The sequence below is a fragment of the Pipistrellus kuhlii genome, unplaced genomic scaffold (genome assembly GCF_014108245.1).
Source record: "Pipistrellus kuhlii isolate mPipKuh1 unplaced genomic scaffold, mPipKuh1.p scaffold_m20_p_3, whole genome shotgun sequence".
Lineage (NCBI taxonomy): Eukaryota > Metazoa > Chordata > Mammalia > Chiroptera > Vespertilionidae > Pipistrellus > Pipistrellus kuhlii.
The window spans coordinates 28,062,773-28,089,983 of record NW_023425529.1 but is presented as its reverse complement, the minus strand read 5'-3'; the positions used below and the strand labels follow the sequence as shown (position 1 = coordinate 28,089,983).

Genomic DNA, 27,211 nt, shown 5'->3' with positions numbered 1-27,211 from the left:
CCGGCTGATGTTCTATTCACTGAACCAAATCAACTAAGGCTAGTGTATTTCTTAGTAGAAATTTGAATCATTTGCCCAACAACTGATATGGAATAGTTCATAATCACAGATACTATAGTGTAAATCTTTTAGAAATCTTTTTTTTGTGCTGCTTATAAGTTAGAAATATTCTTTATGAAAGGTGCTGTGAACATTTTGTAAGGTGTGTTTGCTTAAACTTACAACCATCTTAGTTTTAATTCCATTGCCATGTTAACTCATTTAGAAGTAGGTGCAAACAGATCTACCTTTATGACAAAAAAATAACTTTATTACTTTTTATCAAAGAAGGTAATTGATACACAACAGGTGATTTGTTTTAAGACCAAAGGAAGCTAGAAGCAAAATAATGGAGATATTGAATAGGTATGTACGTAATGCCAATCACGGACAAGCTATTGCAATATCAGACATAATCTTCATATGTATTATTTTTATAACTGCACTAAAATCATGACCAGGTGCTACTCGTTTTGTAGTGAACTACTTCAAAAATTAAGAGAATAAATGTGTAAGATTATTTTGCCTAGTTTCATGTGAATTAAATGGCATTGTCAGTTAAATGGAGAAATGGGCTAAGAATAATTGGCAAAAATGTATTAAGTTATAATTGTTTTCAGTACATTATTTTTCATATGAAATTAGGTACTCATTAATCTATAATTGGTAAGTTGGCAATGTTATGTTAGTATAAAATTGCATAAAGGGTTGCTGATAAAACTCAGTATAAATGGAAGTTGAACACTGTTTTAGCTCAGTTAAGGCGGCTTAAATATTTTTTATATGTATGTGTTGCCATTTTAAGTTAGAATTATTTTTATATTTGTTGTACATAAACAGCTGACACTGGTTTTAGCGAAATTATAGTATTGATCAGTTAGTGTCTTTGGTATCTGAATAATAGCGCTGTTTCATAGCTCTGTATTTCCTAAGGAAATATAAAGCTTCTAGCTCTTTCATTACAAATTCACCCCGTGCAATAAGTTCTCTGATCTTCTCTGGGTCCTTCACATCCTTGTTTTTAAGGAAAACATTCTTCAGACGCTTATTAAAATAGTCTGCTCCTTTTGGATAGTCTCGTCCAAGGTACAGCAGCTTAAAAGAGAAAGATTATATATTTCTAAACAATCCATGCCAATGAATAACATTTATAAAGTTGGCAATGTAATTACTTACATTTTTATAAAGATTCAGTACTTCTCCTCTTAACGAATTAGCCATTTTCATTTATGGGAAATATCCACTTATATATAGCATGCCTAAAGAAAGAAAGTTTGTGAGGTTTTTTTGCAGATAACTGTATTGTAGTAAAAATGAAGAAAACAGGTTTTACCTGGGGGGAAAAAAACTAACTTTTTTTTTTTTTTTATCCAGTTAATATTTTGACCACTTTTATGTTCTAGGCACTAGGATATACCTATGAATATTGGTTAGATAAGATACCTGCTTTCACAGAACTAACATCTCCTGGGGGAGACATAAACAAGATAATTATGAATTTTGACAAGTCCTATGAGGAAACTAGGATAATGAGAAAGAGAAAATGAATTGTCAGATATGTATGTACACCTCCTTTTAATACCACAGTAGAATGTATTAGAAATAGATTTGAATGCCAGCTTTATAATGTATAGGTTACTTAACCTTTCTGAGCCTCAATTTCCTTGTCATCAAAAGGAAGACTATTTTTTTTCTGCTCTCAAGGTAAGGCCAGATATGGAGGACATTGAGAAGAGGCCTGGTCAAATCTAGAAGGGTGCTATCCTAAGAAAGGCTAAAATGTAGAAGAAACTTGCTGTGTGAGTCTAGCAGGCTCACAATTAATGGTAGATGGGCAATAAGATTGGTAAAGAGGCCAAGTGAACAACCCATAAGGGGTTACATGAGCAGGCAATATCAAAAAGGATAGGTTAGCTGAGACCGGTTTGGCTCAATGGATAGAGCGTCAGCTTGGGGACTGAAGGGTCCCAGGTTCGATTCCGGTCAAGGGCATGTACCTTGGTTGCGGGCATATCCCCAGTACGGGGTGTGCAAGAGGCAGCTGATCGAGACTCTTTCTCATCGATGTTTCTAACTCTCTGTCTCTCTCCCTTCCTCTCTGTACAAAATCAATAAAATATATTAAAAAAAAAAAAAAAAAAAAAGGATAGGTTATACGAAACTAGAGGCCCGATGCATGAAATTCATGCAAAAGTGGGCCTTTTTTACCCCTGCTGCTGGCACTGGCTTCCCACTGGCCACCAGCAGGCACCAGGGACCTGGACTTCCCTCCGGCCACTGGCAGGCGCCCAGGACCTTGGCTTTGTCCAGAAGGACATTTGGTCTAATTATTATGCTTTTATTATAACCTAGTGACCCAGTGCATATTATGCTTTTATTATAACCTAGGGACCCAGTGCATATTATGCTTAATTCGTGCACATTAAAAGGGGATTAGTTAGAGGAAATAATTTAATATTGCTATTTGCTCTTTTTTTTTTATAATAGAAGTGTCAGAGATGAAAGAAAATTAGTAAAATGTATATGAAAATTTTCCTTCTGTTAGAGTCTGGGGCATGCCACAGGAACCAGAGTCAAGTCCTCGCCACCCACATGTGCCTCAAAACTGCGCAAGGCCCAGACCCGGCCGGCCCCAGCCCAGTGCCACACAGCCTCAGGTCCCCCAGGTGGGGGTTGCGGCCTCAGGTTGCCTGGCCTGGAACCAGGAAGGGAGTATGGTCTGAGGTCCCCTGGCCCTGGCCGGGGGGGGGGGGGGGGGGGGGGGGGGGGGGGGCACTCCTTGAGATCTCCTGGCCTGGACCAGAAAGTGCAACCTGAAGTACCCCATCAAGCCCTGCGGGCTGGGGTCTCGGCCTGAGGTCCCCTGTCAAGCCCCACCAGGTGGGGTGTGCAGCCTCAGGTTCCCTGCCCTGGGCTAGTGCCACACAGCCCCAGGTCCCTGCCGATTGCTTATTAAGGCTCCTTACGGAAACCTGGCCTCCGCAGTGGGTAAAATTATCTTGTGTTATAGGATTCCCGCCTCTGCTGTGGGCACAGCCATCTTTGTTATGGCATGACATCAATTTGCATATTCCCTCTTTATTAGATAGGATTAGAGGCCCAGTACATGAATTTGTGCACAGTTGGGGTCCAGCCAGCCCGGCCCCAATTGGTGGATTGGGACTGGGCCTGTCGGGAGGAGGAGACGACAGGAGGTTGGCCAATGGGCCCCGCCCCTGATTGAGGTGTGGGGGGCTGATTGGGGGCAGGGCCAGCCGTGGGGAGGGGCTGTGGGCAGTGGGCCAGCCATCCCCACCCCTGATTGGGGTAGGGGGGCCTTTCGGGGGGCAGCAGCCAGGGGGAGGGGCCATAGTGGATAGCCAGCCAACCCTGTCCCTGATTGGAGTGGGGGTGCTGATCCGGGGCAGAGCTGGCTGGGGGAAGGGGCTGTGGGAGCCCATCAGGGACAGGAACGGGTAGGAGGAAGGACTGCAGGAGGTTGGCTGGCAGATCCCACCTCCTATTGGGATGGGGGGCGATAGGAGTGGGGCCAGCAGGGGGAGGAACAAGGGGGGTTTGGCTGGCCAGCCTCACCCCCAGATCTGGCTGGTTCGCTGGCCCCGTAGGCGTCATAGCCACTGGTCGTTCTGGTCATTAACGCTATTCTGATCACTGGCTTTTATATATATAGATGATTTCACACTTGCAGGAAAGTTGCAACATACTAATATTTTTTCCTGAACTATTTGAGAAGTTACTAACATGCTAGCCCATCAGCCTGAATACTTTGCATAGCCATCTAATAGAAATATAAGAGGCACTTATATAATTTTACATTTTTAGTAGTACATATTATAAAATAAAATCATTTAATAATACTTTTTATGTTTAAAGTGTTATTTTAATTTGTCACACTAGCTATATTTTAAGGGCTTACAGGTACCCAGGACTTAGTTGCTATCACACTGGACAGCACAGCTTTAGCGTGTATTGTCCATGAACAATGACATTTCCTACTGAACAATACGATCAGCATCAGGAAGTTAACACTGCTACATTACTCCCGTTTGATCAACAACCCCTTCATGTTCTGGCATTTGTCCTAAAGATGCCCTTATTTCACTAGGGACCCAGTGCATGAATTTGTGTACCTTGAAAGGAACTGTGAGCCGCGGTCCCTGGTCCCCTGTCTGCCAGCAGCCCTGCTCCTGCTGCCACTGCTTTCACACACCAGCCCTGCTCGCACCCACTGACGGCACAGAGGGATTGGGGCCGGCGCCAGCAGTGGGTATAAGTGGTAGCTGCTGGTCTGACTGCCCCTCAGGAGCAGGAGGAGGTGGAGGAGCCCTCAGGGGCAATCAGGGCTAGCAGCCTCTGCTCGCACCGGCTCATGGCGCTGAGCGATATAACTGGTAAATTTTCCTCAGTCTGTGCAAATGTTAATTTAAACAGATTAAGGCAGTGTATCTTTAGTATTGTACACTAACGTTCAGGCATTTACGTGTATTTTTTAGTCTTTGGGAACAATCGGTCTCCCTGGGTTTGCTACTGGTGCACCATTTAAGTGCAGCAGGGGCCAGGGACTGCTCCTTAACCTTGCATCAAGTTATGGCGGCTTCTGTTCTTTGTAAACAGCCAGATGAGTTAGGGCTGGAAAGAAACCCCCCTTCATTCTGAGAATGAGCTGTGAGTAGTAGGCAAAGGCTGGGCTAAGAAGCTAAGATATAATCAACTAAAGTCCAGGGTTAAGCAAGGATTGTCATTTTGCTAGGGATTATGGCATTCAAAGCTGTTGTTAATCACTCCTCCCCATGCAGTTCAGATGGCAATAAGAGCGGAAAGAAAACTGGCAAAGAAGGGCAATGCACTGTTATTATTGATTGCGATCTGGTAGACTTGACTCAAATAGACGAAGCAAATATCCCCAAAGTAGTTAAACCTAAAAAGCTTCCCACAAAAACGTATTCCAACACAACTTGCCAGCACTGAAGGATATGTAGTCAGAGAGGTCGGAGGCAAGAGATGTTGCTCCCAAAGGCTGGCATACAGCTTGGTCTAGTCCCACCTAGAAGCCAGATGATATGAGTGAGCTGAAAGGAGACGCTTATGCGTGTTCAGAACGGGTAGGTATGACACCTGTCTGAAGGAAAGAGGTGTGAACACTTCCTTACTCTCACGCAGCTTGCAAGAGAAGTACTAGAGGAGAACCAAGCCCACTGGCATAATCTCTTACTGCGCCCGGTGACTTACAACACAGTCCAGACTGCCTGTTCTGCCACATCCATAGCAATACCAAGGGCGGGGGAGGTTGGTAAGACGGAGAGTTTAAGCAAGTCCTCTCCCCAGAGGCCCACCATGGTAAGATAATTTGGAATTATCACCTCCTTTCCCCAGTCGGTCGGTCCTAGTTGAATGGACTGAAGTTTTGTATCATAAAAAGTAGTTTGGTTGAAAAACAATTTAAAACGAATGCTGATTTCCATTCCAAACGGCTTCAGAAGTAGATGAAGTCAACGTCTTACTACCAGGAATTTGGAGGTGGACCTCAACCAGCCCACAATCTGGGTTTTTCTCTCTTACAAATGATGACAATAACGCTGTAACCCACAACAACTAGCTCAGTAAGTAATATTTATTAATACATTTAATCCATGCCGTTGAGATAGAGCATTATAAAATTAGAATTCAAAGATGAGAAATGGTGTCAACAATTTGAAAGTATTTCATGTCCTGTTATGCTAAAACAGGGTGTGGGTTTTTTTGGTTCTAAAAATTCAGTTAGGCTTTGGAAGGCACTTAATTTCTTAAATCACTCACTTGTCATTTTCTGTGGGTCTGAGTTGTCAGTGTTCCTTCACTGGGGGAGGAGTCACACTCTGAAGGTTGTGCTAGTGGTTATCACAACTTCTGACCTTGGGCAAATAACTTGACCCTGGCAGGGCTTCAGCGACCTTCCTCCTTAAGCGATAACTTTTCCCAGTAATTGTTTCAAATCCTTCCCAGTTCTTTGTTTACAGCGGCTCTTAGGGGGAAAAAAAAGACACCTACCTTGCAAGGGGAATACACAGAACAAGGTGCAGGGAGAAGAATCCAAAGGTCGTTCATTTAAAAATAAACCAAGCCACTGGGGGGCCAATCTATCTCTTATCTAAATAGCCGGCTCCCCGCTGGCCTAAGCTGTGAGGGCCGGGCAGCGGGGCAGCAGCCGACCTGGGTACACAAATTCGCCCAACACACTCCAGGGAAAGAACGCGCGGCGGGGAGGGAGAGAAAGGGACTCGCAAAGGCAGAGGCTCCAGGACACACACTCCGAGGACATCCTCGCCCCGAGCGTAACTTCGCCGCCTCCAGACCCCAGGGTCCGCCAAGCAGCAGGGAGCACCCGGGCGCTGCTGCACTCACGCACTTTCCCCGCGCGCCGCGGCCGGAACACTCCACACGGCTCCCACTCCGCCGCCTGTCACCCGCGCTGCACCGACGCCGTGCGGCGAGCTGTCAGCGAGGGGGCGGGGCGCCGCCCGGAAGGACCCAGCGCGGCTGCGCGCGAAGCGTGCGCGCGGAAAGCGCTGTTTTCCTGGGGCGTCAGTGGGCGGGGCCAGTTGTCCTGACAACCCAGGAGCGTTCCGTCCACACAGCTCAGCTTCGCCTCCTGCAGACCGCCTCCTGCAGACCGACCCCCTGAGGTCGCGCTTCCGTCAGCATGGTGAGCCGGGGACGTGGGGGAACCCGGGGAAGGGGCGAGCGCCGATTCTCCTCCCGCGGCGTTCAATGAGGATAAGAACCCGCCTTATTTTAGAGGGGAGCAGGTGGGTTTAGGAAAGAACCCCTACCGCCATGGGGGGAAAGGCCTTCTCTCAATCCGTGGCCTTCCCTATACCCCCACCCCATACCCCCACCCACCGGACAGGTCAGATCTCACCCTGTTGCATGGTTTAAAAATGGTCTCAGCCGAGGGAACATAGTGATTTTTGACTCAAGGTACGCAGCCTGCCCTGAATGTATTAATGATGATAAAGCTTCTCGTTTCCCTCCCCTCCCTCTCCTCCCTCTCCTCCCTCCCCTCCACACACACTCCTCAGCTGTCTTTTCCAAGAACAGAGGCCAACATATAGCAATGGGATATTATTAATCTCATTAGGTTTATGGTAAGGAATTTGTAGGAGATCGTGCAACTGTAAGATAAGATTTGTAGGAAAGTATGATCTCCTAACAAATATCTTTCCCCATTTTTCTTAAAGATGATTTCCGTCTTCCAAGCCTGAAATCAGAGGAAGTGGAAGTGTAATTAATTATTTAAAAATTATCGGAAAATGTAAAGTTCATTCTTTGTACTTATGCCCTTTAACTTTGAGCACTACTCACTGACTGATGCTCTTAGGATTTGCAGGGAGGGAAGGCTATGTGTTTATCCCAAACCCGCTTCACAGGAAAAGCACTAGTGAGAGGTGACAATTTGCCCATCTTTAAAAGATGGCTACTTGAGAGCAGGGGCAATATTTATGTAGTACTTACTTCAAACTGGAAGTATGTAAACTGTCATAGCAAATATGATAATAAAAATGGAGCCCGTTTGTAAAAGTTATGTGAGAGCAAATTCTCTTCCTTTCCCCTTTATATCATCTCCAGCATTTTAGAGTGTCATGTGCGTAAATCATTAATAAGTATGTGCACTTTTCAAGAATGTATAATCTGCCTTGTGCCATTTTAAACATTTGTATTTTGATACAGTGATAACCTTATGGCTTGAACCAGTAATTTGCCCTGTGTTAGTGTTCACATATTGGAAGTTTATAATCTTATAGTTACATGATCTCCTACAAATTCCTTGCCATAAACCTAATGGACACATGGGCCTGATCAGGAAATTACAAATAGTGTAACCAAAAGATACTTCTAATTATTTATTGAAATAACTTTGCTTTCCAAAATAATTCCCACGCATGGCTGAATTCTGATTCTCTTTCTTATAAAGTAGACAATCATTTCACAGAAAGATTTTTCTATGAAATAATTCCTATACTTTCAAACTGGAATTAGTACCAACACTCAATGACTTATTGTTTTTTGGAACCCTTTAAACTAGTGCATTTCTGGCTGGTACTCTGGTTAGTGATAGGGCATTTGATTAAACACAGATCATTGAACGATTGTATTAAGAAAGCGTGTAAAATTCACTTATAAAAGATGCTTCAGCAAGTGAACTATTTTATTTTAGTTTTTCCTAGACTTGCTTCTCGTTTTGTCTGAATTCTTTTTTAAAAGACTTTTATTTTAAGATAATTTTAGGTGTACAAAAAAGTTGCAAAGATGATACAGACTTCCCTTATATTCTTTACCCAGCTTCTCCTAATTTTAGCATGTTACATAGTCAGGGCACTTTTGTTAAAAGTATTTGATTTTTCAAAGAATTTACCAATTCTTTTGTTTTTTCTCCCAAATTTTAGAGTGCCAAAGCAAAGAAGGTAGGTAGAAATTTTCTCATCATAGTTTTATAATTACTGGCATTGTACAAACAGAATATTAAAATATTTTAGTTAGTTTTATTATAGTTTATAGAGCTTAGTAAGCTTACTTTGTAGACATTAATGCTGTTTAAATCATGAGGTTAATCCATTCACTTCACATAATTAACATTGTGTGTGTGTGTGTGTATGTCTATGTGGATGGTAAGAACATTTAAGATTTATTGCCTTGGCAGCTTTGAAGTATACAAAACAGTGTTATTAACTATATTCACCATGCTGCACATTAGGTCCTCAAACTTACTCATTTCATAACGGAAATTTATACCCACTGACATCCCTCCACCCCTGGCAATCACCAATTTACTCTCTTTTTCTAGAAGTTTGGCTTCTTTTTACATTTTATATCTAAGTGAAATCATACAATTTTTGTCTTTCTCTGATTTAGTTCACATAACATAATGCCCTCAAGGTTTATCCATGTTAATGCAAATAGCAAGATTTTGTTATTTTTTATGGCTGAATAATATTCTATTGTATGTTTTCTTTTTCCTTATCTATTCATCTGTGGATAGACACTTATATGGTTTCATGTCTTGGGTATTTTGAATAATGTTGCAATGAACACGGAGATGCAGGTATCTCTTCAAGAAAGTGATTGCATTACATAAAGTTTACATTCTATCTTGGGGGGGAGAGGTGATGAAATAATATAAACCTATTTAATAAAAGGCTAATATGCAAATCGACCAAATGGCAGGACGACTGGTCACTATGATGCGCACTGACCACCAGGGGGCAGATGCTCAATGCAGGAGCTGCCCCCTGATGGTCAGTGCACTCCCACAGGGGGAGCACTGCTCAGCCAGAAGCTGGGCTCATGGCTGGTGAGCACAGTAGTGGTGGTGGGAGCCTCTACCACCACCGCAGCAGCACTAAGGATGTCCAACTGATGGCTTAGGCCCACTCCCTGCAAGAGGCTCCTTGACTGCCAGAGGGCACAGGTCAGGCTGAGTACCCCCCTACCCCCGTGCATGAATTTCGTGCACTGCCCTCTAGTTTTAAATAACTTGGAATATGCAGAAAACCAAGAAAGGTTGCAGTGAATTGGTTCAGTGTTGTCTTGTGCATCCAAGGGTTTCCAGTCTCAATTCCCAGTCAGGCATAGGCTTGCAGGTTTGGTTCCTGGTTGGGGCACCTGTGGAAGGCAACCAGGGTAATCTCTCTCTCTCTCTCCCCCTTTCTCTCTCTAAGCATGTCCTCAACCTAGGATTGAAAACAAAATAAAACTCCCTCTCTCTGACCCCATAACTCAACTCTTACTTGCTGGAGTGCTCATGCATCCTCTCTGGACAGCAGCCATGTGACTTAGCAGCTGCCTGGGGTTAGGGGCGGATAGCAAGGTGCTGGCACAGTGCTAACCAGAAGAGCAGCCTAAGCTATCCCGGGGAAAACTGGGCCCTATTTCCCTCTTCTTGGGATATCTGCCCCTCATATCTGAATGTTAAAATTTGGGGACACAAACTTAAGTATTACCTGCTCTGTAAAATTTTACTTGATCCCAGCTATTGAAAATAATTTCTCCTTCCTTCAAACTTGCAAAAACAATTCTTGTTTATCTGCTAGTCATAAAAATTGCTTTAATATTTGTAGACATGTTGCAGTATTAAAACTGTTTTTACATATATCTTTCTTTTAATCCTTACAGCAGTGAAATGAGGTTCTATTTAGCACCACTTTTTTTTTAATATATTTTATTGATTTTTTACAGAAAGGAAGGGAGAGAGATAGAGAGCTAGAAATGTCGATGAGAGAGAAACATCGACCAGCTGCCTTTTGCACACCCCCCCGCAACCAATGTACATGCCCTTGACCAGAATCGAACTTGGGACCTTTCAATCCGCAGACCGACGCTCTACCACTGAGTCAAACTGGCTTCGGCTATTTAGCACCATTTTAAAGATGTGAAAACGGAATGGGGGAGTTACCTAAATTGTACATACTTGTCAGTATTACTCTTGCTGTTGAATAATTTACATGCTTATTTTTCATATTTGTTTCATACTTGAGTCAAGGCTTTGCACATAATAAGCTGTCTTATTTGAATGAGTGAAAAACTGGATTCATGGGAGAAAAACTGTTTTTTCATAATTATGCTTTGAGGGATATGTGCTTTTAAGTTACTTGGGTGTGTGTTAATAGCCTTTTTTTGAATGTTGTGGCCTTCAAGAAGCCTGGCAATAAGAAAAAGAAATTCTCCAAAGCTGAAAGACTGAAGCTGATGCAAGAAGAGGAGGAGAAACGACTAAAAGAGGAAGGTACAAAATACACAGTTATACTAATTTCTTATGTAGGTTATACCAACTGTCCTGTAATGTAGTCAAAATATTTTTAAAGAATTTTCAAAATTCTTTAATTTTTCAAGTTTAATTTTTTATAATAGATGTTTACTATTTAAAGGGTACCAGAAAGTTGATTGTACACACAAATCACTTTCAGATATATATTGAAGTATAGTTATCAGATAAAATACAGGATACCCAGTGAAATTTGAATTTCAGATAAACAGTGGATAAAGGGGTATAACTTGCCCCATGCAATATTTGGGACATACTTAAAAACAAACAAACAAACAAACAAACAAAAAACCACCAACAAAACAAATAGTTCATTATTTATCTGAAATTCAAATTCAACAGAGTATCCTTTATCTTTATTTGTTAATTCTGGCAATCTTACTTGAAGTATTTATATTTACAGGTGAAATAGGGGCATCAGTGCTGATTGTGCATTGAGAATTCTGACACTCAAATTTAATAAGTATGGGAAATACACGTTAGCAAGAAGTACATACAACTGTCTCAATTCTTACAATTTAATAATATTTATCACTTAAAAAATGTCTTTTTGTTCTTTAGAGGAAGCCCGTGTGAAATCTGAAAAAGAAGAACTAGCAAGGCTAGAAATAGAACTAATTGAGAAAGAAAAATGGCAACAACTTGAAGCAAAAGTAAATAAATGTTAATGATGTTATTAGTGAAGACAAACTATATGGCTATCAGATCTGTTGGACCATTTAATGTCATTCTCCTCCAGGAGCTATTAGTAACACTTAGGCCTATCTGAACTGGCTTAACTCACTAATCCTACTGTAAAATTAATGACATAGCATCCACATTTCACAGTTAAAGAAATAGAGAAATCAAGCTTAGCCAGAGCCAGAACTAGACTCTAGTATGTGAGCCCATGATTGTATACACTAAGTTATTATTCTCAATCTACTTTATAGATAAACTAGAGGCCCGGTGCACAAAATTCATGCATGGGGGTGAAGGGTCCCTCATCCCAGGCTGCACCCTCTCCAATCTGGGACCCGTTGGGGGATATCTGACTGCCCGTTTAGTCCCAATCCCACCCAGTAGGATTGGGTCTAAATGAGCAGTCGGACATCTCTCTCATAATCCAGGACTGCTGGCTCCAAACTGCTTGCCTGCCTGCCTTTCTGATTGCCCCTGACCACTTCTGCCTGCCAGCCTGATCACCCCCTAACCACTCCCTTGATGGCCTGATTGATGCCTAACTACTCCCCTGCCAGCCTGTTTGCCCCTAACTGCCCTCCCCTTCAGGCCTGGTCACCCCCAACTTCCCTCTTCTGCCGGTTTAATCACCCCCAACTGCCCTCCTCTGCAGGCTAAATTGCCCCCAACTACCCTCCCTTGTAAGCCTGATTTCTCCCAACTGCCCTCCCCTGCTGGCCATCTTGTGGTGGCCATCTTGTGTCCACATGGGGGCAGGATCTTTCACCACATGGGGGCAGCCATCTTGTGTGTTGGAGTGATGGTCAATCTGCATATTACTCTTTTATTAGGTAGTATAGAGGCCTGGTGCATGGGTGGAGGCTGGCTGGTTTGCCTGAAGGGTGTCCCGGATCAGGGTGGGGGTTCCCTTGGGGTGTGGGGTGGCCTGGGCGAGGGGCCTGTGGTGGTTTGCAGGCTGACCATACCCCCTGGCAACTCAAGCGGAGGCCCTGGTATGTGAGGTTTATTTATCTTCTATAATTGAAACTTTGTAGCCTGGAACGGAGCCAAGCCTTGTGCTTGCTCCATGGCGGCAGCCATTTCTGTTGGGGTTTATGTATCTTCTATAATTGAAAATTTGTAGCCGTAAGCAGAGGCCTGGGCCGGCCAGGGTGTGCAGAAAGCGTGGCTTCCTCCATTGCCGGGGGCAACCCTAGCCTCCTGCTCTTTCCAGCTCCATGGCTGCTTCCATTTCTATTGGGATTTATTTACCTTCTATCATTAAAACTTTGTAGCATTTAGTGGAGGCCTAGGCCAGCAAGGCAGGCAGAAAGCTTGGCTTACTCCATTGCCAGGGAAACCCAAGCCTCCCTCCTGCTCTCTGTGGTGGTAGCCATCTTGGTTGGGTTTATTTGCATATTTGCTCCTGATTGGTTGGTGGGTGTGGCTGGTGGGTGTAGCGGAGTCATGGTTAAGTTGTATATTACTCTTTTATTAGATAGAATAAACAGGGACAAAAAAAAAAAATTCAAATTCTACCTCTTCTTTTTAGGTTTCACTTCTCTTTTTCACCAGAATTTTTCAGATCAATAGTTCTGAAATATTTTTATCTCAGGAAAAAAACAACCTCGTTACTCTTAAAAATTGAAGACGTACAAGGAGGTTTTTTTTTTTTTATATGAGATATATCTGTCAACATTTACCAGAGTAGAAATTAAAACAGATTCCTAGCCTGTTGCTCAATGGTTAGAGTGCCAGCACTTGGACTGAAGGGTCTCTGGCTTGATTCAGGTCAAGGCTAGTGGGTTCAGTTCCCACTTAAGGGCATGCATCTTGGTTGTAGGTTCCCCAGCTCCGGCGGGGGGGACATGTGGGAGGCAACCACTCGACATTTTTCTCTCTCTCTCCTCTCTCTCCTTTCTTCCCTCCGCTCTATAGAAATCGATGGAAGAAATATCCTCATGTGAGGATTAAAGATAATTAAAACCCACAAACATTAATATAATCTCTAATCAAATCAGAAAATGTTCTTTAAGGATTTTGAAACTCTCACAGTGCTACCACTGGTCAAGGGCACACCAGTTTTCTAAAATTTGAAATTCATTTGAAAGCTTGAACTTTATCATTGGCAATAAATGTTTTAAATTGTCTCCTGGAAATGACATGCTTAATTCATTCATTTTTGAGAGAATATCTGCCAAAATATTTAAATAAGACAGTATTGTCTGTTGATATGCAGCTGACATTCTTTATACTTACTTTCCATTTTATCACACAAAATATTAAAAAGACATATACTTAAAGGTTGAAATTTAATAAAATTAATCACTTTTTCATCTGGTCATTCTCATGAAACTGGCAGTTTAATACCCATCCCTCTGTAGAATAAGGCCACTAGTACAGTTTGTGCCCTGATTTACGCTAAGTCGTCTGCAGCTTCATACCATTTTACATCATCAGTGCAAATGTGTACACTGTGAGAAAGGCAAATAAAGTCTCAGTATTATTGTGAAAAGATATTTGACCTCACACATCCCAAAAGAGCCTGGGGATACACCAGGAGTCTGTGGACCACACTTTGCAAACCACTGTTTCAGATGAAACCTTTTAGAAATATCAGTTACATCCAAGGTAATTATAATATTTATTCTGAAATTAAATACTTTGCCAAGTAAATTTTCTATGCTACTTATGAAACACAAAGCTGAAATTGAAAAATAAATTTGTGTCCCTATGCAACAGGATCTAGGAAGGAAAAATGATGAACTTGGAGAACTTAAGGTATTAGAGAATTGTTTTACTGAAGCAGAGAGAATGAAACGAGAACATAGATTGTATTCTCAGGTAAGACTTATTATTTTTTTGAGATAATACTTTTGTACCACAAGAGGGAGTTATAGTCCGATATCTTTTTTAGTCTTAAGAAATTCTAAATTTGTCTATGAAAAAAAATCTCTAATATGACAGATTGCTTATAGCTTTGCAGACAACTATTTGTCAATAATAAGGTCCTTGGAACATTTATATACTTTGATTTAATTTTTGGAATCTTTACTGAGGAAATTATCCTAAATTAAAATATAAAAACTGGATTTAAGGCAATCTAGTGTTGCTCAAAATGGCATTAAGTTTAGAAACATCATAGGTGATTATTAGGAGAAAAAGGAAAAATCATAATAAAATGACAAAATATGATTATGGTATAATTTTAAGAAAATATTTTAAGTAGACTATTATTGCAAATGTAGAATTTGCATAGATTACAACATGACTGAAAGGGTTCATACTAAAGTGCTAATGGAAATGAACAGTTAGCAATCATTTAAGAAGTAGAAATTAGCTCAAGTATTGGCTTTTGTAAATATAGGAGCTCGATGAATAGAGAGGAAAGCAAAAACAAAGCTAGCTCATATATTGTTTTAAAAATTAAAATGACAATAAATATGTATTTACCTTAATGCTTGAAAATTATTTTTCTGAAGAGGAATTTGGTTATTTTAGAGATAAATCAAATAACTGGTTAAAGTCATAATATGTCTTTATCCTAAATTGGGAAAACTAGGTTATGAGAACTCATGCATAAACAAGAAGTAATTTACTCTTGGGTTGAATTCACCATCAGCGTGAACTTTCAAACATTGTTACTCCACAGTGGACACACTACATTCAATGTGATGGGAGTCCTGACCCCTCAGTCGCCCAGGAAATGAATACTTTCATTAGCTTGTGGAGAGAGGAAAGAAATGAGACATTTGAGGAAGTAATTACAAAGAGTAAACTAGTATTATACGTAAGTACTTAAATATTATTCTACAATATAATTTTAAATTACTTAAATTACAAATTAATTCCAAAAATAGGAATTAAATAAATTTGATAATTGCCAATTAATAGCATTGTTGCTTCCTTGGCTAAGGAGGAAAATATTTGCTAACCTCTTTTTTTTTTTTTTTTTAACGCCAAAAACCTCTTGATGCCTAAGGTGAGGTCAACATAACATAAATGTGAAATGCTAATTGTAATGTGTATCTAATTCAAGCGCAAAAATTAAGTTGCATCTATTTATGTCAATAATTTCGAGGGAAAGTGCATAATTTTATTATCAGCTGGCATTATTCACTATTCGGTGATGCAGAACACATGCTTTTATTGTTAACTATGTGCCAGACATCTACTCATTCAGGCAGGGAAAGTATAAAAATGATTAAGAATATCCTATGTTCTATTTCTGCAAATAGGATGGACAGACTAGCCTGAGGAATTACCACTTTACAATAGACTTAAAAATGCTAGAAAACATTTTTCATTTATTTTTATTTTTTCAAGTTCTTCCCTTCTTTTCGTTTTATTAACTTTAATCTTCATTGTTTAGAATATTACAGATGTCCCCCCTCTTTCCCCTTATTGCCCTCCTCAACCTAGATACTGCCCACCTGCTTCACCACCCTATTGTCTGTGCCCATAGGTAATGCATATCCATACTAACAAAAGCCTATGTGGTCGTCATGCCCTCACTGCATGATGCCCTCATTACATCACAACCCATCACTAGGAGGCTGCATGTGCAGTTGGTGCACGAGGGTGGGCGGGGCTGTATAAGTGGCGAAGCACTCGCAGGTGGGTGAGGACTTAACCAGGAGGTGCATCAGGGGAGCGGATGGCGGCTGCCACTGCTCAGGGCCTGCCCAAGACTCAGGCAAACCACAGTTGCTAAGAGGGCTGAGGCTCAGGCAGCCTCGCAGCCAGCAGTGGCAGCAGCAGAGGTGTGATGGGGCATCGTCTTCCCCTGACCACCGGGTCACCTTCCACAGAGGGAGGCCAGAGGCAGCAGCGAGGAGGTGACGGGGCAGTGCCTTCCCCTGATTGGCCAGTGGCCTCCCTCTGTGGAGCGGGCCTAAGCCATCAGTAGGCCATCCCCTGAGGGCTCCCTGACTGTGAGAGGGGGCAGGGTAGGCTGAGGGAACCCCCCACCAGTGCACGAGTTTTCGTGCACTGGGCCTCTAGTATGCATATAAATTCTTTGGTAAATCTCTTCCTAGCCCTATCTCCCCCTTCCCTCTGAGACTTATCAGTCTATTCCATATTTCCACGCCTCCACTTCTATTTTATTTATCTGTGTGTTTTGTTCATTGGATTCCTTCTTTTATTTTGATTTTTAGATTCAATTGTTGATAAATATGTATCTATTACCATTTTGTTGTTCATATATTTTATCTTTCTTCTTCTTCTTCTTCTTCTTCTTCTTCTTCTTCTTCTTCTTCTTCTTCTTCTTCTTCATCCTTCAACATTTCATGTAATACTGGTTTGGTGGTGGTGATCTCCTTTAGCCATTTCTCTGTGAAGCTCTTTATTTCACCTTCAGTTCCAAATGAAACTTTGCTGGGTAGAGCCTCCCACACACTGTGAGGTATTTCACACCAATGGACTCGTCATACAGTGTTCTCGCCATTGCATCGCTCTCTACCCAGAGGCTGCCATGGCGTGGTGCTGGGCCGGGAGTCTGGTGCTCTGCCATTAGCAGGGAGGCTGTGGGAGGTAGCACTGGCGTTCACTAGTGATGAGCAAGAAGTGGTATCTTCCTGTTATGAATGTGGGGTACAGAAGTACAAGTCATAAGTAGCGGGGGAGATGAGAGAAGGATAAGTAAAAGGAGACAGCAGAAGAGAGAAATCACAGCAATAGGAAACCAAAACAGGAAGCCATAAGAGCAACAGAAAGGACAGGATAGCAGAAAACCCATGGTAAACATCAAGTTCCAAGTTATCCAATTTATTTCTTGGACAAACTCTGAGATAACGCTTGCTATTCCAGGCTTTGGAAATAGTAACTTGCTGAATTTTTATAATAACCCTATGAGGAAGGCACCATCATTCCCATTTTACAAATGAAGTTGAGGCATAGAGAAGTTAAAGAACTTGCCCAGGATCACACTGGTAGTTAAGAGCTGGCTAGAACTGAAACCCACTGTCTGGTTCGAGTCCATACTACCCTAAGCTGCCATGTTGCCTCTTCTAACTTAGAAGTTTTTTTATTTACTTATTAGCTGTATCAGTGTTCAGAGCTAAATTCTGCCACTTACTAGTTGTTCCTTGATCATGCTGTGCCTCAGTTTCTCCCAACACTTTAAATATCTTGCCACCCTTTCCTTGCTTGCATGGTTTCTGAGCAGTTGGATGTAACTATTTGCTCCTCTAAAGGTAAGACTTTTTCCCCACAGATTTCCATCAGGATTTTTAAATTTATATTTTATTTCCTATAGTTCGAAAATGATATGTCTATAATTTGGGGAGGCATTTATCCTGCTTGATGTTCTTTGAGCATTGTGGAACTGTGGCTTGGAGAAATTCTCAGTCATTATTATTTCAAATATTTCTTCTATCCCTTCCTCTCTTTTTTCTCCTTTTAATATTCCCATTATGTGGAGACTGCTTTCAGTCATTGTCTCACAGTCCTTGGATATTCTGTTTTGTTTTTCTTTCAGTCTTCTCTCTCTGCTTTTGGTTTTCCTTTCTATTGATATGTCCTCCAACTCAGAGAGTCTTTCTTCAGCTGAGTGTAGTCTGCTAGTGAGCCCACCAAAGGCATTCTTTAATTTATTCCAGTGGTTCTGATCTCTAGGATATCTTTTTGGTTCCTTCTTAGTATTTCCATCTCTGCTAACGTTAGCCACCTGTTCTTGCATGGTGGCTTTTTTGTCCACAGAGTCCTTAGCGTATTATGTTCAACACAGTTGTTTTAAATTTCCGGTCTGATCACTCCAACATCCCTGCCATGTCTGGTTCTAATACTTACTCTGTCTCTTCAAATTGTGTGTGTGTGTGTGGGGGGGGGGGGGGGGGGGGGGGGGTAGATTTTTTATGTTTTGTTTTTGCCTTTTGGTATGCCTACTCATCTTTTCTTGATAGCAAGACCTGATATAGTGGGAAGAAGGAACTGCTGTAAAGGGCGCTGAGTAAGGCGGGGGCGAGAGATGGCAGGGGAGGGGAAGCGTTCCCCAGTGCTGTGGTGGGCCTCAGTCCCGGCCAGGACAGGAATTTCACACGTGTCTTCAATTTCTCCTACCTCTCTCAGTCTGTGGGGGGATGACTGGAGCCAGCTGGAGTAGGCTCTTTTCTGTCCCCCAGGTGAGGTAGGTCCGATAAAACTCCAGGGGTCAGGCTCTGGTTCATGGGTTTCCCAAGCTTAGGCCTTCTGAAGGAGAACAGAGTGTCCCGGCATTGCAAAATGGTTTCCTTTCCCCTCCCAGAGCCTGAGCAGGGGGGATTTTCCCCTGCGTGTATCGTGGGACCTGGTGGAGCTCCTGCGGGGACCAGCCAGGGAGCTGTGGCTCCCCTGCCCCTCCCGGAGCTCTTTGTGTCCGGAGGCACCCTCTTACAGCTCAGGGTTTCCTGCGGGTCAGGCCCAGGCCCCTGCTCGGTCCAAGCTGGTGAGCCGGGACTCCCTATATTCTCTGGGGAATCTCTCCAGTCTTGCGGGGGGGGGGGGGGGGGGGGGGGGGGGGCAGGGACTTGCCCTGTCTCCCCTCACTTGTGGATTAAAGAAGAGTTGTTGACTTTCCAGCATGGTCTGCATATTACTTGCTGGGACAGAGTGGCGCCTTCCTGTAAGCTTACAGGCGGAACCGGATGATCCTGAATTTTCTCATCGACAAAATAGGCACCAGCACCTGCGAAACAGGGTTATGAGGAGGATCTCGGCAAGTAAAACGCAGACAGCGTTTAGGATAGTTGCCGGCACCTGGTACACTCTCAGGAAACGCTAGTGCCTTTCCTTTTGGCCTTCTCACGGTTCTCCTGTGGGTGCGGTTCCCACTGGGCCGCGGTCTTAGGCATGAGAGCTCCGTTACACCTGGTTGAGAATTCTCACCATGGAGTTCTGGGAGGAAGTGGCTCTGTTTTTCTGTGCTCTTAAATAATATAAAAATTACTTCCTATATTTATTTTACTGACACTGACATGTGTTCTTGGATTCAAAAAGATTAGCATATCCCCATGTTCACCTTTTTTGTTTGTCAGAATCGATTGACTTTTATAGTACATTTTTACTTCCTATTTTTACTTCTTGCTTTATAGTTAATTAGTAAGTTGAAATTAATTTTATTGGAAACGCCATCTACTGACTTGACAGAGAAAAAAATCGCGCAGTACCAGGGCTCCATCGTGGAGCTGCAGGAGGTGCTGCACCTCAAGTTCAACATCGCCACGGAGCTGCTGCTCAGGGTGAGTGCAGGTGTGCTCAGATGTCAGTGTTAGCTTTTGTAAGGGTTAAAATAAGGGTATGCTATATAATAAAAAAAACACACACACACACTATTTTCTTATTCAGAAATTAAAAGGTTCAGAAAAATCAGTGGAATAATGTAAGGCACACGTATTTATCCACTTTTAACAACTGTAACTATTTTATTTTTAAACAAAACATCCATGTAGCTAAAATTCTAGTTTTCTTTATTATACTTGATAAGGTTTACTAGGATCACTTTAGAAATAAATTCACAAGACATTATATAGTAGGTGTTTTCTCTAGATAAATCAGTTGGTACAGGATTACAATTATTGTAGTCACTCTGTTTTTCTGAATATCTTAGCACTAATGATAATATTCAAATAACCGTAAAACCATTATTATACCTAAGAAAATTCATAAAAATTCTATATCTTCTAATGTCCAGTTTTATATTTAAATTTTACCTAATATCCCATGAATATCTTCTATAGCTGTGTTTTATATTTTTAAATCATAAAACCATCTAAGGTCATATTGCTTTTGGCTATTCTGCCTTTTTTTCTTTTGGTCTAGAAAACAGTCCTGGCCTTGGTAGCAAATGTTCTAATTACTTAAAGAACTCCAAAGAATGCTTAAATTTCACTAAGTTTATTGTTAGCAATGATATTCATATTATAACTTTGCAATTATTTTATTTATATCATAAGAAAAAGCAAGTAAGGAAATATTAGTTAAGATGTTTATTGTAAGAGAAAAGTAATACAGAATGTGAAAGAAAATATTAGAAAAAATACTATAATGTTGCCCTGACCAGTTTGGGTTCAGTGGTTAGAAGTGTATCAGGTTAGATCCCCAGTCAAGAGCATATACCTGGGTTCCAGGTTAGATCATGGCACTGCTTGGGAGGCCTGTTTGGAAGGCAAACAATTGATGTCTCTCTCACATCAGTATTTCAAACTCTCTTCCTCTTTCTCCCTCTCCTTCTCCCTCCCTCTCTCTCCTCCCCTCCTCCATTCCTTCCAGTCTCTCTATCAAAAATCAATGGAAAAAATATACTCAGGTGAGGATTGACTATATATATATACACACACACACACTGTAATAAATCTGATATAAAACAGAAATATCAGTATGAACTCTATTTTTATTCCATATTAGAGGCTCAGTGCAAGAATTTGTGCACTGGGGGGAGGGGGTGTCCCTCAGCCCAGCCTGCACCCTCTCCAATATGGGACATCCCTCTCACAATCTGGGACTGCAGACTCCTAACCATTTACTTGCCTGCCAGCCTGATCACCCCTAACTGCCCTCCTCTGCAGGCCTGGTTGCCCCCAACTGCCCTCCCCTGCCAGCCATCTTGTGACAACATGGAGGTGGCTATCTTGTGATCACATGGGGGCAGCCATCTTATGGCAGCCATATTGTGATGTGGGGGTGGCCATCTTGTGATGACATGGGACAGCTATCTTGTGACAATGTGGGGGTGGCTATTTTGTTATGATATGGGGGCGACCATCTTGTGAGGGCATGAGGATCAATTTGCATATTACCTCTTTATTATATAGGACACTGGTTAGCAAACTGCGGCTCATGAGCCACATGTGGCTCTTTGGCCCCTTGAGTTTTCAGCAAAGGCCAGCTTAGGAGTACCCTAATTAAGTTAATAACAATGTACCTACCTATATAGTTTAAAATTTTTGACTCTCAAAAGAAATTTCAATCGTACTGTTAATATTTGACTCTGTTGACTAATGAGTTTGCTGACCACTGATATAGGATAAAGGAGTGAGGTATAATTAGGTTAAATGGCTAATTCCAGGTCTGTGGCAAGGAAAGTGAAAGATAAGGTTGTTATTTAAAGATAAGGTTGAGTTTTCTTGTGTAAGAAAGCAAATAAATGCTCAAAGTCTAATGGGGTTATATCCAAAGGGAAATGACTAGCTTAAAGAGTCTCCTACTAGTCCAATTTGGGACAATATGAATATCAGGAAGAATAATGACTAAAATTGATTATAACATAAATGAAAATTCATGAGTCTTTAGTGATGCTCCAAAAGAAAGGAGGAAAGTGGGGTGGGCAGTGGAGGAGAACAATTATATAAAGAAGAATATTATTTAATAAATGTAGGAGAAATGGTCATTTAACAGTGTTTCCCAAAGTGTGGTACGTGTACCTTCAGGGGTATGGGAAGAGTTTGGTGGGGGTACGCATTGCACCAGAGTTTGGTGGGGATATGCACTGCACCGTGCTTAGCTGTGCCTAATTCTACATTCTCATGAGTACTAGGGGTACTCAGCGTTACGAAAATTATAGAAGGGGTACACATATGTTAAAAGCTTGGGAAACACTGACTTTGAAGAATCACCAGTTTTCAATCCCTAATGTAATAATAATAATAAGGATCATCAATGGTTACCTAAATAATTAGTGAAAAGTTGAGTTGTTAAGGAACACATTACCTGGTATTCTCCTAGTGCCAAACTATTTGACCACAGATTACTTCTTACTGATTGTGAAAAATGGAGTTGTGGGTAGTTTCCACCCTAACCAATAATATACCTCCTGAAGAACACAACAAAACCTATGATGCCTTCTTGCTAAAAGTGGTTTCATCTGAATCTAATTAAACCTATATAGACCTAACTTCTAGTACACACAAAATAAGGAGGTAGAGGAGCAAATTAAACAATACCATGTGGAAACAATCAGATAAATCCACAATGTGGAACAATTTGACAAGGCCATTATCCTCATCACTTCAAAAAGCTAATTTCACCAGAAAAAGAAGGGGGATAATCTTCTTTTAAAAAAGCAATTAATCCCCAATACTCTTTAAATTTTTACTTTATAACAACCAAATACATATTAACTTATTTAAGCCCTTTAAGGGAGCAGTGGGCATCAAACTATGCTAGTCTTTATTAAAATAAATTGAAAGACATTCTTAAGTCGTATGTTTAATGTTAGATACCAAGTGTTGGACTAGTAAAATATAAAACTCATTTGGATTTTATAAACTGGATATTTTGTGTCTAATCTTGATATATTCAGAAATAGGCAAACTTTTGCAGTAGCATAATTGTTTTTAATAAGGTGCAGATAAAATAGCATGTGTATAGTTAGAATGAAAAGTCATGATAAGGTTAACATTGAAAAGGGTTACATAATAGTAATCTGCACATGCTACCTGGGTATGTAGGGCAACTTTCATCCTTAGACATCTACAGAGAAACTGAGTGAAAAAAGGGAAAGAATAGTTAATTAAATATATTTATACAATTTTGAGATTTTTAAAAGCTATTGTTTGCTATTTTGATTGAATCTTATTTTTACTCAAATAACTCTTATAAGTAATGAAGGGAATCCAACAATTAAGTGATGAAGTAACTTATCTAGGCTGTATAATTTATGAGGCCTCTGATCTTTTATAATGCTTTCTTCTTCTCTCACAGCAAGCTAGTACTTTAGCAGATCAGGACACTGGAAATATGGAAAAAGTCATTCGGGATGAAAATATTACCCTGTATGTGTGGGCAAACCTCAAGAAGAATCCAAGGTATTCCCACAGGAGATGCTGGAAGTTGAAAGACATTAGAGTCATATATCATGGTGGCCAACATATGCCTGTTGAATCACAGAATGGAATCCCAGGAAAAAACCCATATTAAGAAATAAAGCATGTGGGATTTTGAATCATAGACCTGCCTTTTACCTTGAGCAAGTTACATAGCTTTGTTGAGCTTTAGTATGTCAACAGTACACTGATGATTATATTACTTATCTGGAGGCCTGATGCACGAAGATTCATGCAGGAATGGGCCTTCCTTCCCCTGGCTTCTGGAACCCCCTCCGGCCTGGAGCTGCCTTTCTGCCTTCCCATGCTGCCCAGAGGTCCAGAGTGGCTGAGGAAGATGCAAGTGTCCCGTCCCTGACTGCTTGGCATCTGTGTATGCAAATTGACCCGCCATCTTTGTTGGGTTAATTTGCATACTCCTGATTGGGTGATGGGTGTCACGGAGGTATGGTCAGTTTGCATCTTTCTCTTTTATTAGTGTAGATATGTGTCTAATGGATATAGTATACTAGTAAAAATAGTCACAGAAAGAAATATTTTTCCAAGTTCTTAATTTCATTGATATCTGCATGCTTCTTTTAGTGTTACACACTTATAATTCAGTCCAATTTTTATGCCCTTCTTTGATGAAATAGTTTTCTCAGTAAGAAAGAATGGATTCATAATTGGATTGATTTGTGCTATCTTAAGTGCTCTGAGCTATAATCAACAAGATTTATCAGTTTCTCTTTTTTTATATATAAACTTTATGACCAGGCTGACAGGCAGAAGTAGTTAGGGGCAATCAGATAGGCAAGCAGGCAGGTGAGTGATTGGGAGCCAGCAGTCCTGGATTGTGAGAGGGATGTCCGACTGCCTGTTTAGGCCCTATCCCAGTGGGCAGTCAGACATCCCTCAAGGGATCCCAGATTGGAGAGGGTGCAGGGTGGACTGAGGGGGACACTCCTTCATCCATGTATGAATTTCGTGCACCGGGCCTCTAGTTAATGCATATAAAGGTCATAGCATGGTGTCTAGTACAAATATAAGCTGAATAAATATCAGGTCTTCGCCTTCTCTTCACCTCCTGAAGTAGACATGGTAGATACTTTCTACGTGGCAATCTCAAATTTAAAAAACAACAATTTTTTTGTGACTGTTAAAAATAATTCCATAAGATAACACTTTCAAATATTTTATTTTTAGCTATTTAAGTGATGTTTTCCCAATTATTTTTAACAAAGTAACAGCTTTCTAAGGAATGATAGCAGTAATCTCAAATATTTCAAATTGGTTGAATTAGTATGACAGTATGTTTTAAGAAAAAAATCACCAGAGTAAAAATTAGGAGGTTCTGGTCTCAGCTCTGAAAAGACTAGTCATATTACAATGGAAGAAACTGGATTTTATTTTTGATATTTAGTAAAAGGAAACTAGAAAGTATTCTCCATGTTGCATTTGCTATAAAATTCTCTGTGGTTTACATCTAAATTAGGGACAACAAGCAATATAACTGTTTTTATTATGGAAATATATACTGAAGGGTGAAGAGAATTAACCTTTATAATTTTAAAAGAGCAAAAGAAAAATGAATAGCTCTTTATTAACTACCCGTGACTAAGAAGAGAATTAGGAGTCCTTTTACTAAGATGACAAGTAGTGGAGGCAGAAAACATTCTGTTTTATTTTGATGGTGATGAGGGGAGTTGTAGGAAGGGACTTGTTGGATTTGAAGTACCTATAAATATCAAGTACAACTGTCTGAAAGACTTCAAAGAAATCTTAGATTGATTTGGGGAAGTCATTAGCATATAAGTCAATAGTTCTTAACTTTTTGGGAGTCATAGACTGACTCTTAGGAACTTTAAATCATTCTATATGCTCATATATATATATGGTTTTCCCAAAAATGCATATATATACTTTAACAGCTGATAGTTCAGTTTTGAAAATGAAATGTATTTTAATAAACACTGTCTTTATAATTATTCATAGTGTGTACATACATGTTTTGGGGGCACTCTATATACAATATAAGGGCATTTTGGGACCCCTGAAAGATCATTCAGGATGTTTCTTCCCCCCCTACCCAACCCTAGGAAACATAGAACTCATGTTAAAAACTAATAATTTAATTGATCATTGAAGCCATAGAAGTAATATCTAAGGATATTATGTAGAAGGAGAAGCAAAGGGCTTGAGATTGAGAGCTGAGTAATATCAACATTTAAAGGATGGTTAGGAAGCTGGCCATACAGAGGAAACAGAGAAGGAGCTGCCCATGGAGAAAACCGCTGGGTTATGGATCGCAAGAATATGTTTTGAGGGGCATAACATTAGCAACTGGACCCAAACCCTGCAAAGAGAGCAAGTCATGGTCGGGATTTAAAACTGGCAAAATTAAAGTGGAGAGATACTGCTTGGGTGTACATTTGCAACAGTTCTAGCATTCCCCTAGGCCTCATCTTTTTTTGTTACAATTAATTATTAACAGGCATAGAAGTATCAGATGCCATGAAATGAAAATTGGCTTTGAAATACCAAGGATATTAGCATCAAGTGACATTGCTTTACGGCTCCTACATACTCACTATGATCATGTCACGCCACTGCGCCTTGTTCCGACAGTATTAAAATATGTCCCTCCCACGAAATCTTTCTCTGTCCAAGAAGAAGCAGTTATTACTCCACAAGCAGCAATCAGCAAAGAGCTCCAAGAAGAGGATAAACAACCAGAAGACAAGTCTAATTTAAAATTAGACCATTTAGACCAGGAGGAAGAAATAAAACCTGAAGAACAAGATGCCGATTTTGTACACACAGTAAGACACATTTCAATGTATAATTTTTTTCTTTATGTAACAGATGTTTATTAGATTCTGCTGAAGCATCTTCGAGATTCCCCCCCCCCCCCCAAACAACTAGAAATTGTCCAAAATCCATCTTCTGCCAATGGCCTAATTTTGAGTGTGTATTTACCCCCCTGCTTTCTATTACTCGTCACTGTTCATAGTGGAGCCTGTTGCTTCAACATCCTAAAGTTCCAGACAGGAGTTGCTCACTTTTGTTTTAGGGATAACACTGAACAGCTTTGAAGCCATTTAATTTTTGTGTTTATTATACTTCATATTCACTTTTTGTGTATCTGTTCTATTTCAAACTCACTTAAGGGAACCTGCCATTAAAGGCAACTTTGTAGTAAATACTTTCACAAACTGAGGGGTTAGCTTACATTATTATTACTTCCTTAGCTTCTGGTTTTGTAAGAACAAATATTATAAAGTCAAACTTAGTTTTTTGAAACTTTTGTACTCTTAAAACTTGACATCTTTAGATATAATATATTGAGTAATTTAGTAATCATATTCCTTTAAGTTTCTATTTTTATTCCTTAAGCTATTTATTAAGTTAGAATAAATGGTTTATAATTTAGTAATACTTTCTCAGAATGAGTAGCTCCTTTGGCCATAAGCAGGTTGCATTTTAGGGAGGACAGAAAGAGCAGGTTTTCCTACAAGCGCTTAAGACATGAAGTATATTGGTTTATTTAAACACAGGTAATAATTAGATTGAATACAAGTTTCAAATCAGAATAGTAGTTAAGAACATAGTGAATTGAAAATTCCATTTTAAATATTATATCAAAATAAATTATAAAAGTTCTATAGCATATAGAAAATGGACATAACATGATGGTCAGTACAAAGAATAGTACTTAGAGTGATTACAACCTTTTAAAATTAAAAAGGCATAAGGAGAGGACAACCCAAAAACCTGTATATAGCTGATATTTTAGGGAAAATAAGTGATTTGCTCTTTAAAAATTGGTCACTTAAAAATATTCTTTTAAAATTTTATCTTTATTGTGAATATTACGAATGTCCCCCTATTACCTTCCTCCACCTGGCTCCAGGCTTTGCCCCCATTCTTGTCT

The 27,211-nt window shown here is 40.6% G+C and overlaps 2 protein-coding genes and 1 long non-coding RNA gene across 8 annotated transcripts in view; 1 reads left to right on the top strand and 2 right to left on the bottom strand.

Annotated features, from left to right (window-relative positions):
- Positions 1-288: 288 nt before the first annotated feature.
- On the bottom strand, positions 289-6,488 carry ETFRF1 (electron transfer flavoprotein regulatory factor 1). Of its 6 annotated transcripts, none has more exons than XM_045587845.1 (3): positions 6,421-6,488; positions 1,216-1,298; positions 289-1,134 (listed from the first exon to the last, which is right to left on the bottom strand). In XM_045587845.1, exons 2-3 carry the CDS (start codon positions 1,264-1,266, stop codon positions 913-915), a joined length of 273 nt encoding a protein of 90 aa, XP_045443801.1. In that variant the 5' UTR covers positions 1,267-1,298; positions 6,421-6,488; the 3' UTR covers positions 289-912. The 6 variants fall into 6 exon arrangements, with proteins under 6 accessions (XP_045443801.1, XP_045443804.1, XP_036315109.1 ...); XM_045587848.1 differs by having other exon boundaries at positions 6,425-6,478; XM_036459216.2 differs by having other exon boundaries at positions 6,327-6,468.
- On the bottom strand, positions 289-20,199 carry LOC118730856. Its single transcript, XR_004991639.2, has 3 exons — positions 20,188-20,199; positions 17,295-17,299; positions 289-522 (listed from the first exon to the last, which is right to left on the bottom strand). It is a non-coding gene; the product is annotated as an uncharacterized LOC118730856 (long non-coding RNA).
- DNAI7 (dynein axonemal intermediate chain 7) overlaps positions 10,670-27,211 on the top strand; it is a 39,720-nt gene continuing 23,178 nt past the window's right edge. The window contains exons 1-7 of the mRNA XM_036459217.2: positions 10,670-10,798; positions 11,399-11,490; positions 14,240-14,341; positions 15,150-15,287; positions 19,570-19,716; positions 23,177-23,280; positions 25,772-26,099. Coding sequence (XP_036315110.1) covers positions 10,762-10,798; positions 11,399-11,490; positions 14,240-14,341; positions 15,150-15,287; positions 19,570-19,716; positions 23,177-23,280; positions 25,772-26,099 — 948 coding nt within the window. The 5' untranslated portion in view covers positions 10,670-10,761. The remainder of the gene's footprint in view (positions 10,799-11,398; positions 11,491-14,239; positions 14,342-15,149; positions 15,288-19,569; positions 19,717-23,176; positions 23,281-25,771; positions 26,100-27,211) is intronic.

Excerpts from the sequence above, each read along its gene's own strand:
- ETFRF1 (XM_045587845.1), bottom strand. The coding sequence starts at position 1,266 with ATGAAAATGGCTAATTCGTTAAGAGGAGAAGTACTGAATCTTTATAAA. Across the intron at positions 1,135-1,215 it reads TACTGAATCTTTATAAAAAT|CTGCTGTACCTTGGACGAGA; the intron begins GTAAGTAATTAC and ends TTCTCTTTTAAG.